This window comes from Chionomys nivalis, chromosome 2 (genome assembly GCF_950005125.1).
Source record: "Chionomys nivalis chromosome 2, mChiNiv1.1, whole genome shotgun sequence".
In the NCBI taxonomy this organism is placed as follows: Eukaryota; Metazoa; Chordata; class Mammalia; order Rodentia; family Cricetidae; genus Chionomys; species Chionomys nivalis.
In genome coordinates, this window is record NC_080087.1 from 82540728 (window position 1) to 82560152 (window position 19425).

Genomic DNA, 19425 nt, shown 5'->3' on the forward strand with positions numbered 1-19425 from the left:
CTCAAAGAGCTGACAATCTGAGGATAAATTCAGAACAAACCATTAGCAATGTGCTGGGCTGCTTGTGATGGATGTGCACACATCCCTTCCTATAGAATGAAGAACAAGGGCTTGAGGCAGAGGTGCGGGATAGCAGCTGGAGAGATAGCTACATAGTTATGAGCACTGGCTGCTCCTGCAGAGGGTTTGCAATCAAACAGTTGCTAACACCAGTTCCAAGAGGTCTGATGCCCTCTTCTGGCCATCAAGAGCATTGCATGCATGTGATGCATATATACATGCAGGCAAAACATTCAGATACATAAAATATGTCCCTATTAGTATAGCCAGGGGTCCTCCAGGTCGGGGAGGGGAATTAACAGGGGTGTAGATCAAGCTGACAGATTTCAAGGATGTAGAAATTGAATTGGTCCTCCCAGGTTATGGAGCTGAGGACACTCCCAAGAATAAACTAACCCAGAAGGCCAATCTCTATCTAGGTTCTAGACCATAAGATCTTGTAGAGACCTTATCAGCAACCCTTCCCTACTTTCCCACTTTGAATGTAAAAGATGTTAGGTCTTAGCACTCAATTTACTCAAAAAGTTTGACCTATGTGGTTCATGATAAGTCCCCACGTAGGGACACTTTGAAGTCTAGCAGTTTATGTCATGAGTTGCCAGTGACACAATATCCAAGGCCCTTTTCTGGAGAAAAAAAAATCAGAAGAAAAAGTGTCTTCAAGAAAGTGACAGGGGCTGGAGAGATGGCTCAGCGGTTAAGAGCATTGCCTGCTCTTCCAAAGGTCCTGAGTTCAATTCCCAGCAACCACATGGTGACTCACAACCATCTGTAAAGTGGTCTGGCACCCTCTTCTGGCCTTCAGGCATACAGACAGAATATTGTATACATAATAAATAAATATTTTTTAAAAAAGAAAGTAACAGTATGATGTCCAGAGATATTAACATAAAAATCCAGATCCTCTCCTCTCCAAAAAGACATCTGTAACTTTGAAAAGAAATTTCCTCCACCAAATTGGAAAGAAATTTCCCCCACCAATTAAACATGGGAAGATCGGGCCTCTGTTCCCCCACATACTGGTTAACTAACGCCCACTCATCTACCAGATGACCTTTAACTCGCTTCATTCTAATACTTAAAAAGGGCAGACGTGCCAGAGACCTGTATTTTATTTAATGCCATTTTAAATTCACAAGTTAAGGAAACTATTCAGAAGGTTCTATAGGGTAAATTCTGGGCCTAGGAAATTAACCTAGTATCTTATCTCCTTGTGAGACCTGCAGGCCCTAGGATTTAGAAGCAATTAGCATTTCCTTTGTTAGTTCACAGTCACAGACCCTCAGTATTTCCTTATCAGCTAAGGAGGTCTCCAGACCTGAATTCCAGTTACAGCAATGACATTCCAGCACCCTACCTACCCTCCCTGCCTGTTTGCTATAACAGCTCCGGAGGAAAAATAAAGTTGGCAGCTTGATCAGAAAAAAAGAAGAAAGAAAGTGATAGTAAAAACTCAGGGTCTTACGCGAAGGGCAGGTAGGAGCCTGGCCCCATCAAAAAGGGGAAGTGGCCCTGTCTGTGTAAACTACACCAGGAAAGATCCGGATTAGAGTCACAGCCTGGAGCCATGTTCCTTGGGAAAAGAATTGGGGTCATTTGGACTTTATTAAAATCCCAGATAAAGACTGGAGAGATGGCTCAGCGGTTAAGAGCATTGCCTGCTCTTCCAAAGGTCCTGAGTTCAGTTCCCAGCAACGACATGGTGGCTCACAACCATCTGTAATGAGGTCTGGTGCCCTCTTCTGGCCTTCAGGCATACATGCAGACAAAATATTGCCGGGCGGTGGTGGCGCACGCCTTTAATCCCAGCACTCGGGAGGCAGAGACAGGCGGATTTCTGTGAGTTCGAGACCAGCCTGGTCTACAAGAGCTAGTTCCAGGACAGGCTCCAAAACCACAGAGAAACCCTGTCTCAAAAAAATAAATAAATAAATAAATAAATAAATAAATAAATAAATAAATAAAATCCCAGATAAGATGTCACTCGGTCCGACTGAATTCCCATTTTAGCTGCACAGAGATAGCCAGCGGGGAAACTGAGAAGCACATGGTCATTGCATGAGGCACTCCCTCTTCTGAGGAGTTTCTACAGGGGCCACCAAAATGAGACTCAGTGATCTTTTTAAGTTCATTGGAGTCTGGTCAACTGATTGGGAAGGCTTCATATTAGTCCAAAGATGCCAGGGTCAAAAATCAGCAGAACCCCAAAATCTTAGGCTGACACCAGGCTTGTGTCTCAGCCGGTGAGTATAGAGGTGAAGGGGGGTTATGGAATGGCAGAGACACAGCACTCCTGAGAGCTGTACCAAGGTATCAAGACGGATCTGCTCAGATCAGCTGTGGCATTGATAGAGCATGAAACTCTTAATCTCAGGGTCATGGGTTCATTCCCCACATTGGGCATCAATTTGTTGGCACACAAAGGAGTTCCACAGTGGAGCCCAGAATAGCCCAGAATGGAGTATAACAAAGGTTTATTTATTTGGGGATAAACTCACAGAAAGGGTAGTAATCCGCAGTCCTCTATGTGTGCTGGGAACTGGAACCGAATCTGGGAGATAAGAGGGCCGCGTGCTTTTCCTCTGCATTTAGCATTTATAGTACGAGATCACACCCAAAGTGGGCCAGTACTTAAAGGCTATTGGCTGAGGAGTTCCCATAGCACTCAGCAGCCACTAGAACTTCCCAACAGGAAGTGACCCAAAAGTACATTGCTGTTTTTGACTTTTTGTTTGGTTTTGTTTGTTCATTTTTGTTTTGCTTTTGTTTTTCAAGACAGGGTCTCTCTGTGCAGCCCTGGCTGTCCTGGAACTCACTCTGTTGACCAGTGATGGAGGAAGGTCATTGGTTAAAAAAATAAAGAAACTTCTTGGCCCTCATAAGTTAGAACATAGGTGGGTGGAGTAAACAGAACAGAATGCTGGGAGGAAGAGGAAGTGAGCTCAGACTAGATAGCTCTCCTCTCTGGGGCAGACACGATAAAGCTCCGACCTAGGATGGACGTAGGCTAGAATCTTCCCGGTAAGCGCACCTTGGGGTGCTACACACATTATTAGAAATGGGCTAGTCCAGGTGTGAGAGTTAGCCGAGAAGAGGCTAGATATAATGGGCCAAGCAGTGTTTAAAAGAATACAGTTTGTGCGTTGTTATTTTAGGGCATAAGTTAGCCAGGCGACCAGGAGCTGGGGTGGCAGGAACACAACCCGCAGCTCCTACTACAGACCAGGCTGGCCTTGAACTCAGAGATCTGCCTGCCTCTGCCTCCTGAGAGCTGGTGAAAGACCTGGACAAATCCAGACCCCCCAGCAGGAAGAAAATAGCCAAAAATCTAAGCAGGATGAGAAGAATCAGGAATCTAGGATTAGCCGGTTCAGTGATTGTGTTTCAGGAACTAGCTGAAGATAAAGTCAGAATGTAATCTTTTTTTTTGTTTGTTTTTCGAGACAGGGTTTCTCTGTGGTTTTGGTGCCCGTCCCGGAACTAGCTCTTGTAGACCAGGCTGGCCTCGAACTCCCAGAGATCCGCCTGCCTCTGCCTCCCGAGTGCTGGGATTAAAGGCGTGAGCCACCACCGCCTGGTTTAGAATGTAATCTTGAGAATAATCTTGAGAAACAGGAGTTTCTCCCTTGTGATTATCATTGGTATTTTTGGAATAATGTGTTTCAGGAACTAGCTGATTATGATCTTGAGTGATCTTGAGAGGCAGGGAGTTGTCCCCTTGTGATTTTCTGTGACACCCTCCCTGCCCCTTTCGGATTACTGGGCTGTGGTTTCTTCCTATAAAAACCCCTTCTCCAGGTCACTCGGGGTTGAACTCTTCCCCTGCGTGGGTTATGAGTCTCGGCCCCAGTGCACTGGCCCATCTCATCATTAAAGCCTCCTGTGATTGCAGCAAGGAGGGTCTCTCGTGAGTTATTGGGGGGGGGTCGTGTTATCCTGAGACTTGAGTGAGAGTCTCCCCAGCACTGGGGTCTTTCACTGGGACTAAAGGCCTGCGACACTACTGATCTTTTGTTTTGTGTTTTAAGAGAGGTTTTTGACAGTTGGGTTTGGTGGTAATGCTTTCAATCCCAGTCCTCAGGAGGCAGAAGCAGGCAGATAGATCTCTGCAATTTGACCTGGATAGATTAGATGCGCACAGCTATACACAATCTTTTCCTGGCAGCACAGCACCCAAGTCTTCCCCAGCAGCTCTTGTGATCAAACACATCTAGACCCAGAGGGCATGAACCCAGCCGGCCTGAACCAGTTCTAGGGTCATACGTGTGCTAGGTGAGAAAAGTCTCTACTGATCATCTCATGCCTAGACATGACTAAGTGTATGCATGGCCAAAATTTACACCTGGGAAGAAGGCAGAAGTTTCTGTGTTCTGATCAAAACAAAACAAACAAAAAATAAAACCCACCCATGCCATTGCCCTAGCAAGTAACAGCTCTACAGAATGGTCCCATTAGAGAACTTGGGCTTCTAGATAGAGTCCCTGCTGCCCGCTTGCTCTCTTTTGTTCACGTTTCACTTCTTGAAGCAGGAAACTGAGAACAAAGGCCACAACTGTAGCAGGGCAGTGGTGATGCATGCCTTTAATCCCAGGTAGAAGCAGGCAGATCTCTGTGGGTTCAAGGACCAGGCTGATCTATGCAGAGTTCCAGGACTTCCAGGGCTACAAAGAGAAACCCTGTCTTGAAAAATTAAACCAAAAAAAGAAAAAGTCCACAATTGTTGTGAAAGTTCTAAACATGCAATGCATTGGTAAACATGCAATACATCGATAAACGTGCAATGCAGCAGCAAACATGCAATGCAGCAGCAAACATGCAATGCAACAGTAAATGTGCAATGCATTGATAAACACCGGCGAGTGGGAGCTGCGGGAGGAGACTGGCCTAGGGGTTATAGAAACCTTCTTCTGCATTACCTGACACTAAATGTGTTCTGAACCTACTTGCATTGCATTTACCACATAGACATATAGAAAGTGGGGAATTCAACGGACCATGATGGTCTGTGCCTTTAATCCCAGCATTCAGGAAGCAGAGGCCAATGGATCTCTAGGAGTTCAAGGTCAGCCTGGTCTGTATAGTGAGGTCTAGAACAGCCAGCACCCCCCCCCCCCCCCCCCCGGGAATTGTAACTGTCCTGACAAGAATAAAAATATTCTAATGAGACCCTTGTTTCTCTCAATCTATCAGAGGAACAAAATGCTGGAAGAAAGAAAACGCCCCAGGCAGAGGGTGCCTTGTCTCCTGGAAAGACTTTTCACACACCCCAAAGCCTTGTCAGAAAGAGCCTGAAGCACAGGCTGGGCCACACCCTGACACAGACTGCTTGAATGTGCACATCCCTGGCCTCTATTTGAATTTTAATCTCACTTTAGGATCCCGAAGACAGATTTGGGGTTCACTGGATCTTTGGTTCATCTCCCTAATGTGGCTACACCGATTACATCCCCTTTTCTGCTTTTCATTAATAAAAAGAGAAACAATAAAACTATCAGGAGGGGACCGAGGGACAGGGTCACAGGGGCCTGTTGTGGGGTATCCCGGTGAAGAGTGCTCGGACACAGACCTAGGTCAATAGAAAGTCTGTATTAGCTGGCCAGCAACTACGCTGGTGTTCAGGATTCACCGTAGCCCCGGCCCTTTCTCAGGATGAGCTTTTAAGCACAAAAACCAGGTTCTGGGTTGACATACTTCAGTTATCAAGGGCTGTTAGCCAGAGGCAGAACTAGAAAAGCACAAAGGTTAATACATTTAGAGACTTTCCCAGTACTATGGACTTTGAAGACTTAGGCCTTTGTTTTTTGGGTTTTTTTGACCTGTGGGGCTATCTGCATGTTGAGTCTTACGGCCTGAATGGCACTTGCATCTTGGAGTCAGCTGTGCTAAGGTCTGGGGACCCATTACAGGACCCAGGTGAAAGGGTCAGGGGAGGGACCGCAGGAGCTGCAGGGGGATTACTGGAATTTGTATACAACTTGTTTATTTTTCTTTTGAGACAGTCTTCCACTACAGCCCTAGTTGGCCTTGAATTCATAGCAATCCTGCCGCCTCAGATTCCTAGGTACTGTGTAATTACCTGTGGAATTAATCTTGATAATGTTTTAATTATTTATTTATTATGTATACAGTGTTCTGCCTGCATGTATGTCTATGCGCCAGAAGGGGGCTCCAGATCTTATTACAGATGGTTGTGGGCAGCCACCATGTGGTTGCTGGGAATTGAACTCAAGACCTCTTGAGGAACAGCTGGTGCTCTTAACCTCTGAGCCATCTCTCCAGCCCCTAAGTTTGATTATTTAACAGAATTCTGAGAAAAATGGATCTGAGAAGAGGGTGGGGACGAAGGCTGGGTGGTAGGTTATGGGGTTCCCTGCAGACCTGCTTGGTTTCAGGTGAAAGTCCCGCTTCCCTAAGGGCCAGAGCCCTTGCTGAGAAAGCCTCCCTGTTCTCAGGCCTCCTCCCACCTTCCTAGATGGTGTTGCAAGGAGCAGGTCACGGACCTGCGGGAGAAGGGTCTGTGGCCAGATGTGCTGCACAGTGATGGTATAGAGGTTGCTGCCCCTGACTGGTGAGTGCCGTGACAGGAATCGCTGGGTCCTTAGTTTATCTAGCATGAAGAAGGACCTGAGTTCAATCCCTAACAGTGGAAAAAAAACTTTTCCCCAACTTTTTCTACACAACACCCAGGGAGATCGCGAAGTTCTGATGTGCAAGGTTCATAGCATACTCATTAAATCCACGTGTCCAGCCAGTGCGATAAGGCCCATGCCTGCAATCCCAGCATTCAGGCCATGGAACAGATGGACTGGGAATTCCTGAGCACCTAGCCACACATGAAGACCCTCTGTTTAAAACCAAAAGAGTCCTATACAGACTCCAGTGTGTGCAGTAGATCTGTGCTCCATACCGCCCCTGGAGCCCTCCTCCCCACTCCCCGCCCCCTCCCCTGAAGCCCCCCCACCGACGCCTCTCCCCCCCCTCCCAGAACTCCCTCCCCACTTCCCACCCCTGGAGACCTCCTTCCCCCACTCTCTGCCCCTGGAGACCTCCTCCCCACTCTCTGCCCCTGGAGCCCTCCCTCCCCACTCCCCGCCCCTGGAGCCCTCCCTCCCCACTCCCTGCACCTGGAGCCCTCCCTCCCCACTCACCTGGAACCCTCCCTCCCCACTCACCTGGAGCCCTCCCTCCCCACTCCATTCACAGAGCACTGATGATCCTGCTCATTGGCCCTGTGTTAAGTTTTCAGATCTACCTACTGGGGAATGCTTTTGGAGAAATCCCCTCCCTGCCAGCTGCCTCTGGTTCAGCTGAAGACCTCACCTCCCTGTCCCCAACATGGTCCCTTGCCATCTCCTGCTTCTGCTTCAGTTCCTCTGGTGATGACTTCCTCTTTAAAGTCTGTCACTGACCATCAAGGGATTTCTGGTGGGGGGGGACCGACTTTGAGCACAGTCATGATTCTCAAGGGCCTCTGTGATTATGGAATGTTTTAAAATATCTCTTCATTTTGGGGGCAAAGACTCGGCTCAGCAGTTAAAGACTGAGTGTTCCTCTTGCAGAGCTTGGTTTCCAGCTCACAGCCACCTGCAACTCCAGCTTCAAGAACTCTGCCTCCCTCTTCTGGCCTCTGCAGGCACTGCACTCACATACACATACCCATACCCATACAGAGATGTAATTAAAAGTAAAAATAAATCTTTTGGGGGAAATATGGGAAGGATATGGCCTCACTAGGTAGTCTTAGCTGTCTTGAAACTCACCATGTAGACCAAGCTGCCTTGAACCCATAGAGATCTGTCTGCCCCTGCCTCTGCTTCTCAAGTGCTGTGATTATTTAATAATAGGTTAATTATTAAACCTCATTATTAAAAACAACTTTAACTTATTTTTAAATGTTGCAAATAAAAAATCACCACATTCTGAAATTAACCAGACCCAAATCTTTAAAAAAATATTTTCATTTTAATAAACATTGAGAAAATACTATGTCAGCAATTCATATCTATTAGTCACGTTATAATAACTTTACTATTTTGTCTGAACTGTTCCCGATCTTGTTTCATTTTGGTCTTTTTTGAGGCAGGCGCTCACTGCGTATCTACCATCTTGCCTCTGCCTTTCTAGTCTAGAATTATAAGTATGGGCAGCTGTACTCATCTTGTTTCAGACTGCGGAATCCCTCCATGCCTTCTGGACCACAGACTGATTCAAAGATAGTAGAGAGTTTAAAATGTTGCAAATCCAGACCTGGTTATCTTGAGCCAATCTTTAACCTCCACTGCCATTTATGGCCACCCAGGTGTGTGACCTATAGTCTTTGTGACTCTTAGGTAAATCTTTAGGAATGTAAAACTAGCTTCCACTAACCCAAAGGCCGAGACGTCGGGCAGCACCTGAAGCCTGTGACTGAGACTCACTTTCCTGGCTCTACTTACCTAATGTGTCCATCAAGATATTTTAGGGGTCTCTTGATTTATGGTTTCCTTTGTTCTCTGCTTTTTTAGTTTTTTAGTTTTTCAAGACAGGGTTTCTCTGTGTAGCCCTGGCTGTTCTGGAACTAGCTCTGTAGACCAGGCTGGCCTTGAACTCACAAAGACCCACCTGCCTCTGCCTCCCAAGTGCTGGAATTAAAGGTGTGCGCCACCACTGCCCAGCTTCTTTTGTTCTCTTTATAAAACATCATGGAAGATCTGGGGAGACAGAGCCAGGCAGATGTTGGTGAGTCAACCAACCATCCAACAAACAAACAAACAAACAAAAACTTCACGGATCTGTCACGGCATCAGAACACGCATTTATGAAAAGCCTGGATCTGAATCTGTGTCCCCAGTCGGGGACACTCATATTTGGCTCCAGAATAAACTGTGAGAAGTGTGGTTTTGTATTGACTAAATCGTGTACTGGTTTGTTTTGTTTTTGAGACAGGGTCTCATGAAGCCCAAGCCAAGGACAGTCCTGAATCTGTGATCCCATTGCCTCCACTGCCCCAGAGCTGGGATTACAGGCACACATGACCACGCCCATGGGGTGCTGGAGAAGGATCCCAGGCCTTCTTGCATGCCTGGCAAGTACTCTCCCATTCCCAGCACCTACAAGGCAGTTCACAACTGTCTAAAACTCCAGTTCCAGGGATCCAACCCTCTTCTGGCCTCTGCAGGTGCTAGGCATGCACACAGTGCATGGATATACATGCAGGTAAAACATAACATACAGAAAAAATAAACCCCAGCATGTGGGAGGCAGTGGCAGGCTATCTCTGAGTTCTGAGTTCAGGGCCAGCCAGGCCAGGTCTACAAAGCAAGTTCCAGGACAGCTAGGGCTCCATAGGGAAACCCTGTCTTAAAAATCAAGCAAACAATAATCTTAAAAATGAAGTAATTTAAGAGAGAGAGAGAGAGAGAGAGGAGAGAGAGACTGCTAGTTTGGGCTGAGCTCTGTAGTAAGCCCTATGCACCAAACCAAACTGGGGTCACTAAGGCTAAGGTTCCAAGACACCAAATTGAAAGTCACCTTCTTTAACTCTGGTGAGGAACCATAGGCCAGATCCCAGTAGGCCTGTGTGAGCCAGAAGTCTCCTCTGCGTCGGTCATTTCAAGGAAAGCCATTGTGAAACCGCCGGTCTGTTTTCTGTCCTCTGGGCTGCGTTCCCCAGCCTCCTCCATCTCTCTGCTCAGCCCCTTGGACACCCTGCATTGTTGCGTGAGGTGTCACTGGGCTCTAGAGTTGGAAATAAAAGCCAATAAAGATCTGTACCTCGGTCTGTCAGGATGGTGGCTTTCTGCACCTCTCTGAGACGTGGAAAAGGAGAAACTGAGTCAGCTATTTAGCCAAGACCTTTTGTGGGTGTGACGGCCTTAGGCTGCTGCTTCTTTTTTTCCCACTCTTCGTTTTGGTTCTTGTTTCATTTCATTTTTCTAAAAAAGACACTGTGTAGCCCAGGTTGGCCTGAAACTCTCATGTGCTCCAGACAGGTTGAACCCAACATCCTCCTGCCTCATCCTCTGATGGGATTGCAGGTGTGAGTCACCATACCTGGCTCTACCCACTATGTTCTCAACTCTGTATATTTCTTTTCTCCAGAAGAGAACCCAGGAAAGAATTGCAGAAGTGACAAGGACTGTTTCTGGGAAGAGAACTGGGGAATTAGAAAGGGAAACTGGCCAGTACTTTGTTTTATTTTATACAAAAATTTTAAGATTTTTCTTTTGCAGCCGGGCGGTGGTGGCGCACGCCTTTAATCCCAGCACTCGGGAGGCAGAGGCAGGCGGATCTCTGTGAGTTCAAGGCCAGCCTGGTCTACAAGAGCTAGTTCCAGGACAGGAACCAAAAAAGCTATGGAGAAACCCTGTCTCGAAAATCCAAAAAAAGAAAAAAGATTTTTCTTTTGATATAGGATCTCACTATGTAGCCTTGGCTGCCCTGGAACTCATTCTGTAGACCAGGCTGGCCTCAGACTCATAGGGATCCACTTGCCTCTGCCTCCTGAGTTCTGGGATTAAAAAGCCCTGAGTCATCACAACTAGCTAAAATTTGTTTTGTGAGTGCAGTGCCTGAAGAGGCCAAAAGAGGGCGTCAGAGCCCTAAGAGCTGGACATGGGTGCTGGGAACTGAACTGCAGTCTTCTGCAAAAGCTGTACATGCTCTTAATGCCTGAGCCAGCTCTCCACCCCCCTGCTCTTTAAAGATGGTTTCATGGAGCCTGAACTGGCCTTGAATTACATATTTACACCAGTGGATGAACCTGAACTTCTGATCCTCCCGCTTCGACCTCCAAAGTGCTGGCATTGCCAATGTACACCACCACAGCTGGACCATGAAATTTCCTTCCCTACACCCTGGACACGGCATTAAAAGTACTGCATTGTTATGAACAGAAAGTCTCATGTCTGACCTTTGCCTCAAACAGCCCAAGGAGAGAGTGGGTGAAGCAGAGAAAAAAGAGCCTGGCAAGAGGTTAGCTGCTCAAACTGAGTGGTCGGTACACTGATCTTCTCTTAAATGCCTTTGAATGTCTCAAGGGTAACGTGTTTCTTGACAATGTATACACTAAGATTGGTGGGAAAAGATGGGTGGGCGAAGGTGCTTGCTGCCAAGCCTAAAGACCCGAGTACAAGCCCCAGGTCCCACAAAAGCATGGAGAAGAGAATCAGCTCCCACAAGCCAGCAGGGGCCTCCACAAATTTGTGTTTGGGGTACAGCGAGACCACAAAGCTAGACTGCCCCACCGGTAGAAAGAAAGGTTTTCCTGGAGACCAGCAGGGTGGAGCCTTTGAGGTGGCATAGGCTGTTTGGGTTGGCTGAGCACTGGAAGCCCTTGCCCAAGGTAGTTGTCCTTTGGGAGGATTAAAGGAGTCTCTTGGTGGTCTAAGTGGGGCTCCTGGTTATTTTCTGTTTAGGACATTGTCACCAGCACAGCCACTTTGGACATAACAATGTTGCCATGAACACACACACACAGGCTGCCTATTATGTCTTCTTATTTTGTTGGTCACGCCCCTCCCTCCACAAAGCAAGCTCAGTGTGTGCAGGAAGCCAGGTTCAGTTTTATTTGTTGACATTCACTAGGGTGCACATGATTCACACATCTGCAACATCTGCATTCCACAGAGCTGATAGACTGATGGGAAGAAGAGATTCTGCTAGCAGGGTCTGGGGCGCTTGCCTGGAGCTCCGGCATTCCAGAGGCAGAGGTTCAGAGTCACGCTCGCTCTGCTACAAAGTGAGCTCCAGGACAGCATGGGCCCTACCCGGGACTCAGCTGCAAATCAGGGCTGGCGTGATGACTTTGGCTGTTCTTCTAAGAGGAGCTGGGTTCTATGCATTCACATAGGAGCTCACAGTCACCCAGGTCCAGGGTATCCCGATGATGTCCCCTCTGGCCTCCCCAGGCACCAGGCACAAAAGTGGCAGAGACATAAACGCAGGCAAAACACCCATACAAATAAAAAAAATGAAAAGTAATTTTTAAAAAGTCGGTCATACATGCCTTTAGTTCCAATACTCCTGAAGCAGAGGCAGACAGGTCTCTGTGAGTTTGCCACAGTGAATTCCAGGCCAGCCAGGCCTACAAAGCGAGACACTGTCTCAAAGGAAAAAAAAACATCTGCACCTACTAGCTGTTCTCTCCTGTGATGTGAGGGCAGAGATGCGCTAACTTGGCAAAGGGAAACAGAAAACTTTATCTGATGCTTTCGGTTGGGGGGGCTATTTTCGTCCTCTAAAGCCTGCCTTTTCCTGTAAATCACGAATGATTATGTTTGACATTAAAGGTGACTGGCTCAAGGCGTTTAGGGGTGGAGCCTCCCACTAGGAAGCCTAGCCAAAATAATAGTTATTGCCAGATGCCAGGCATCTACTGCGGATTTAGGGTCATTCCAAGTGGCGGATTGTTGCAGGCTCGCTAGAACTACCCCAAAGCCCCGGCATAGTCTGTGTCGTCAGGTGGATTCCCACGGTTCCTCAGCCGGAAGGAGGTGGGGTCTGGAAGGTCTGGGACTTTAGGAAATGAGAGGCCGGCGAGTCTCAGAGAGGTCCCACCTGGCAATAACGGCGGCGTTAGTAGGGCTAGGGCTATGCGGTCCTCCAGGCCGCGGAGGGAGCTGGCAGGGGTGCTGGTGAGCGTCAGCGGGCTCGGATGGGGTGGCAGCTGCGGGGTGGGGGTAGGCTTGGGGACAGCGAGGCTGCGAGGGGACGTGGGAGGCAGCGGATGGCTTTGGGGCGTCTCGGAGCGCGCGGCTGCAAAGCAGGGCAGCGGAAGCTGCGCGTCGCGGAGGCTTCTGGTCATTGACATCTGACCCCCTCCTCTCCTGCAGTCCCAACCAGGCGGGGCGCGGGGACCATGGGTTCCTGGACTTCCAGGGCCCGGGTCCCCACGCCGGAGCTCGATCCCCGGGAGACGCTGGACCTGAGCCGTCTGCCCCCGGAGCTGCTCCTGCTGGTGCTGAGCCACGTGCCCCCGCGTGCACTGCTGCTGCACTGTCGCCGGGTGTGCCGCGCCTGGCGTGCCCTGGTGGACGGCCAGGCCCTGTGGCTCATGGTGCTGGCCCGGGACCGCAGCGCTGCCGGCCGCGCCCTGTTGACGCTAGCCCGCCGCTGCCTGCCCCCGGCCCGCGAAGACAGGCCCTGTCCGCTGGGCCAGTTCTGCTTGCGAGGACCGCTTGGACGTAACCTCATCAGCAACCCTTGCGGTCAAGGTGAGGAGCCCCGAAAGTGCTGCTAGGGCGGGGCCACGAGAGAACCGTTGCGCAAGGTGAAGGGCGGGGCCACGAGAGAATCGACCAGAAGGGATGAAGGGCGTAGTCACAAGATAATCGATGGGCGGGCATGAGAGGGCGGGTCCACGAAGGAGCACCCATGAGAGAGGATGAGGAGCGGAGTCACAGGATAATTGTGGCTGGGGTGAGGGCGTGGTCATAAGGGAACCAATGGGAAAGGATGGGGGCGGGATCACAGTGGGCCAGATGGGGGGAGTACGCAAGAGAACCTATAGGAGGTGCGAAGGAGTGAGCCACAAGGGAACCAGTGAAAGGGACTAGGGCGGAGTCACAAGATATGTAATGGGAGGGGCCTAAGGGACAGGTAGGGCAAGAAGCAAGTCTACAGATGAAGCAGAGGGCGGGGCTAGAAGTGAGGTCACACTTGACCCAGTTAGAGTGACTGGAAGGACCTGACCAACCCTAAGGGAGCTTGGGAGGGGAACGAACTCCTTATCCTGGGAGCCAATGATGAGCAATTAAAATTGGTACATAAATATATGTTGTTTGACTTTTGCATTTATTAAATGTATTTTTATTAATGTATATGTGTACTTGTTGGAGGTCAAAAGAAAAACATTCCCTCTGGAATTGGGAGCTGGGAATGTATTTTAGTTCCTCTGGCAACTCCTACCTTTGAATGTTTTTAGTAGGTTTTGTTGTTGTTATTTGTGGGCTGGACAGATGGCAGTTAAGAGTACTGGTTGTCCCTCCGCAGGACCTGAATTCAGTTCTTAACACTCACCTGGAGGCTCACAACCATTTGTAACTCCAGGAGTCCAAAAGAGGTCCCACTTCCTCTTCTGGCCTCTGTTTTGGCCTCCCAAGGCACCAGGCATATACATGGTACACAGACATACATTTTTAACTTCTTAAAATTATTGTAGTATGTACGAAAGGGCTCGACTCAGGGGTCACGGCACGGGTAGGGGCAGTCATAGGCCAAGCTTGTGCGGTCAATTCTCTCTTTTTTTTTTTTTTTATTTTTCGAGACAGGGTTTCTCCGTAGCTTTTGGTTCCTGTCCTGGAACTAGCTCTTGTAGACCAGGCTGGCCTCGAACTCACAGAGATCCGCCTGCCTCTGCCTCCCGAGTGCTGAGAAATTCTCTCCTTTTTCATGAATTCTTAATCCATTTCAGACTGTGGCTGATGGGGGGCACTTGAGTTTGACATCAGTCCTAATGCCTCAGTTTCCCCGGTTCTGCAGTCGCCCTCCCTACGCCTTGTTTTACTTTACAGAAGGCCTGCGCAAGTGGATGGTGCAGCACGGCGGGGATGGCTGGGTGGTGGAGAAGAACATGAAGCCTGTGCCTGGTGCCCCTTCGCAGACCTGCTTCGTGACTTCCTTCAGGTAGAAGCCCCATTCCCCAAGGACCGGAGCCCTCGTTGGGAAAGGCCTGCCTGTTCTCATGACCTCTCTCTCCCGCCTTCCTAGCTGGTGTCGCAAGAAGCAGGTTGTGGACCTGGAGGAGAAGGGTCTGTGGCCAGAGCTGCTGGACAGCGGCGGAGTGGAGATTGCGGTCTCTGACTGGTGAGTCTGGGCACAGGAAGAGTCATTCGCTAAACCCTGGGGTCCCATGGCACACTCATAATCCCAGCAGTTGGGACAATGAAGCAAAAAGAGCGTGGTCAATCCCAGGGTGGCACAGGTGAACTTAAGACCAGCATAGGCTGTATAACAACCTATCATAATAAATAAATAAATCAACCAAAAAGACCTAAAATAAAATGAGCTCACATGAAACACAGCTAGGGCCTTGTAAGTGTGAAAGTGTGGGTACACTTGTGGAGCCTTGATCACATGGCCTCTCTCCCAGGGGTCAAGTGTTACCAGCCTGATAGTCCTGTGTCTCAAGATGCCTGGAACAGGGCCAACTCCCTGTACACAGTTTTTATTGGTGCTTCATGGAATGCCTGACCAATTGACTGCTTGCCCATGTGGTTAACCACAGCCCCCGGATGAAGTGACATTCACGGACAGCTCTAAATTGCTTTATGGATCCTTCTAAGGTGGTAGCTCTCACTCACGCCTATCTATGGGCGGGACTAACCTTTATCCTGTCTGGTGGACTGTTTGGTAGGACTGGAGTCTCCAACAAAGACACTCCTGGCAGGCATGGCTTTGCAAACTCCCAGAGATCATCTTCCCAAGGCCATTTTATTGGGGGCAGAGACTAGAACAGGAACTGGGGATCAAACCCAGGGCCTCGCCCGTGCCAGGAGACGCCTCCAACACTAAGCCACGTGTGCCAGGTCTCTTCTGAGACAGGGTCTCCCTATGTACCCCTGGCTGACCTGGAGCTCTCTGTAGGCCAGGCTGGCCTCAAACTCACAGAGATCCACTTACTTCTGCCTCCAGAGAGTTTAAATCTGTGTGCCAACATATCTGGCAACACCCAGCTTTTTTTGGTGGGTGGGGGGAGGGGGTTCATGACAGGGTTTCTCCGTGTAGCCCTGGCTATCCTGAAACTTGCTGTGTAAATCAAGCTAGCCTTATACTTGAAGATCTGCCTGCCCCTGCCTCCCAAATGCTGGGATTAAGGGCACGCAACATCACCGCCTGGTTTAACACCCAGCTCTTCCATGATTTCTGGGGTTCAAATCCAGGTCCTCATCCCCCTGTGGCAAGCACTTTCCTGATTTAGCCGTCTTGACAGCCCCCAAAGACCCCTTTGAGGAACTTAATTTGTACCCACAAGGAGGCCAGCTACCCCAAAAAGAGGTGACACATTCAGACCTCCCCTTCCCACAGGTGGGGAGCTCGACACGACAGTGGCTGTAGGTACCGTCTCCTTGTTAAGCTTCTTGATGCTCACCAGAACGTCCTAGATAAGTTCTCGGCTGTGCCAGACCCCATTGAACAATGGAACAACAATATCTACCTGCAGGTGAGCCTCTGCCCAAAGACGAGCCGCTCACTGTGTGGGGAAGGGGTGGTGGGGACTGGGACGGTCCCATCGCCACAGTTAGCGCTGCATGACCAGTTGCAGTCATTTTACTGAATCTCGTCTTTGTGTTTTAGTGTGTGTGTGTGCATGCGTGCGTGTGTGTGTATGTATGTATGTGTGCACACGCATGTGTGTGTATGTACGTATGTATGTATGTGTGTGTGAGTGTGCGTGTGTGTGTGTATGGGGGGCTATGCCTGTCTGTGTCCTTGATATGTGGAAGGCAGAGAGATGGATGCCATACGTCTTTCTAGAATCCTCCACCTTAGTTTTTGAGACGGTATCACTCACTGAACGGGGAGCTCATTGATTGGCTAGCTGACTGGCTGACAAGCTGGAGCCTCCTGTCTGCCCACGGCACTAGAATTAGAGATGTGCCACCACAGCCAGCGTGGACATGATTGCTGGGGATCTGAACTCCCAGCAGGCCCTTTATCAACGCAACCATTTCCCTAGTCCTGCCCTGTCATGCCTTCTGAAGCAGGACGTGAGGAAAGCTGGGCTGGGCAGGTCTGGCTGAAGTGTCTCTTGGCCCGACAATAGCTCTCAGACCATGGCATGAGCTGAAGGGCCGGCTGGTGGCAGTGGGTGACCGTGACAACCGGCAGTCTGCAGGCCTGGGGCAGCCATGATGTGAAGAATCACTGTTTGTTTCGTTTTGAATCTCCTCCATGAGATCTCTGGGCCAGTCAACACTGAGACTCCTATATCATGGGTGCCCCAGGGCAGGCAGACTTCTTCCATGGCGGTTAGGGGGCCAGGAGACATAAGCTTCAGGCACTTGGCCTGTTCTGATCTAGTTTGGGAAGTTACTCAATAAGCCTACTCAAGGTCACTTCTGTAACTCTTTTTTTGAGACGTGGCCTTATGTAGCCCAGGCTGGCCTCAAACTCACTATGTAGCTGAGGCTAGCCTTGCGCTCCTTCCTTCTCCCAAATGCTGGGTATAATGGCAGATGTGCACAGTCACTCCTAGAATTTCTGCCACATTCTTGCTCTTTTATTTGGTTGGGTTTTCTTTCTTTCTTTCTTTTTGCTGCAGTTTCTTGCTATATAACCCAACTGTCCTGGACCCCACTGTGCAGCCTAGGCCATCCTCTAACTTTCCGTCCTCCTGCCTCGGTCACCCATGATGACAGGGGCTTGTCACCACACCTACCCCTAGATCCCACCTGTTAATGAGAGCATGGCAACATTTCAGAAGAAGGGGACTAGGCAGTGACATGGCCGCCATCTGGGAAAGTCCTGCGGCCGGGAGGACTGTGGCACAGACTGACTGTCTCCTTCTGCCTCCAGGTCAGCCATGTGTTCTCCAACATCAGGAGGGGTGTTCGTTTTGTGTCTTTCGAGCACTGGGGCCAGGACACACAGTTCTGGGCTGGCCACTATGGGGCCAGAGTGACCAACTCCAGCGTGATTGTGCAAGTCTGTCGGTCCTAGTCAAAGGCCACCACCGTTTTGACAAGACAGCCTGACTGTGCCTTCCAGGAGCTGGGGCTGCTGACTGGAATCCTTCACAAATCAAGCGCTCAAACCTTCCTGGCACATGTCACTCTGGGATCAGTGGAGGCTCCTGCTTGGCCACGCTCAGAGTCTTGAACACTGGAGTCCTCCCTCAGCTCTGCCCACTGCTGCTGCTTGTAGAGCGGGGTGCCGGGCGCATGCTCGTCTCGAGGTCACAAGCTGCTCTGTTTCGGTTCAGTCTCTCACTGCCCTGTCCTCAGTACTGATCCCCCACCCTTTTCTGAGGCAGGGTCTCGGGTATCCCAGCTGCAAACCAAGGATGATGTTAGCCTCCTGCCCTTGCCACTCAGAGCTGGGAGTGCAGGCATGCACCAGGACCACCCAGGCTTGTGCGGTGCTGGGGTAAGCAGGGGCTTAGTGCAAGCCAAGCGTATATTCTACCAACCAAGAAGCATCCCCAGCAATGCCTCCTTGTCCCCCTGTTTCTGCCTCAGGGACTTCTGTGGTCCGTTCACTGACGTCCCCCGCTTGTGTCTGAGCTTAATGGCTAGCAAAATTCCAACTCCCGTGTGAACCCAAGCGCACATAGCTACACCCAGGTCTCCTCATTGAAGGGGGTATCTGCCCACAGATTGTCTCCAAACAATGAGGAAGGGCCTCGAGCCCCGGCCCTGATCCTCAGGGACCTCTGTAACTGTATAATATTTAAAGTTATTTATCATTTTCTCAAACAGTGAGAGAATAATAATATACTGGCAATATCTGTCTGCCAACTGCACTGTAATAGATTGATTATTTTACCTAAACTGGTTCATATCTTTTTCTTTGTTGTGGTCTTTTTTATGCTTTGTTCTATTGTTATTGCTGTTTTGAGACAGGGTCTCACTGTGTAGCCCTAGTTAACCTGGAACTCCCTGTGTAGGTCAGGCTGGCCTCAGCTGCGTGTGTGTGTGTGTGTGTGTGGTGTGTGTACGTGTGTGTGGTGTGTGTGTGTGGCATGTATGTGTGTGTGTGTGTGGTATGTGTACGTGTGTGTGGTATGTGTGTGTGTGTGTGTGCATGCCCATGAGCACGCATGCTTTCTGTGCTTGGTGGAGGTGCATGTTTGCCACAGCAAGCATGTAGAGCTCAGAGGAGCTTGAAGGAATCAGTTCTTCTCACTATGCACACCCCAGGGACCCAACTCAGGCTCTCTAGCCTGGTGGCCGGTACCTTTACCCACAGAGCCATCTAGGCAGCCAATTATTTTGATCTTTTTTATCAGACAGAGTCTTGCTATGGTATGGCTGGCCCGGAACTCATGACAATCCTTCTTCCTGGGTTTCCCAAATGGTAGCATTATATATAGGTCACACATACCCAGCTTCTTTCAGGTCTTGGTTTGGTTTTTGAGGCAAGATCTTGCGTAGCCTAGGCTGGCTTCAAACCTCTGTTTAGCCAACCATGACCTTGAACTTCTGATCCTCCTGCTTTCACCTCCTGCTAGGAACTGAATTCAGGTCCTCTGTAAGAACAGCACTCGGTTTTAATCATGGATACATCTCTGCAACCCCCAAATTTTCTTTTGAGGTAGGAGATTTGTTTATTTGTTGTTGTTTGGGTTTTTTGTTTGTTTGTTTTTCAGGCTAGGGTTTCTCTATGTGATAGCCCTAGCTATCATGGAACTCGCTTTGTAGACCAGGCTAGCCTCAAATTCATTAA

The 19425-nt window shown here is 49.4% G+C and overlaps 1 protein-coding gene across 1 annotated transcript; it reads left to right on the forward strand.

The window, feature by feature from the left end:
* Positions 1-11465: 11465 nt before the first annotated feature.
* Positions 11466-18505, forward strand: Fbxo27 (F-box protein 27). Its single transcript, XM_057761648.1, is given in 7 exon segments — positions 11466-12651; positions 12654-12674; positions 12873-13253; positions 14553-14664; positions 14749-14844; positions 16066-16201; positions 17557-18505. Coding segments are annotated over 7 exon segments (909 nt in total). The 5' UTR covers positions 11466-12632; the 3' UTR covers positions 17701-18505.
* The last annotated feature ends 920 nt before the right edge of the window (positions 18506-19425 follow it).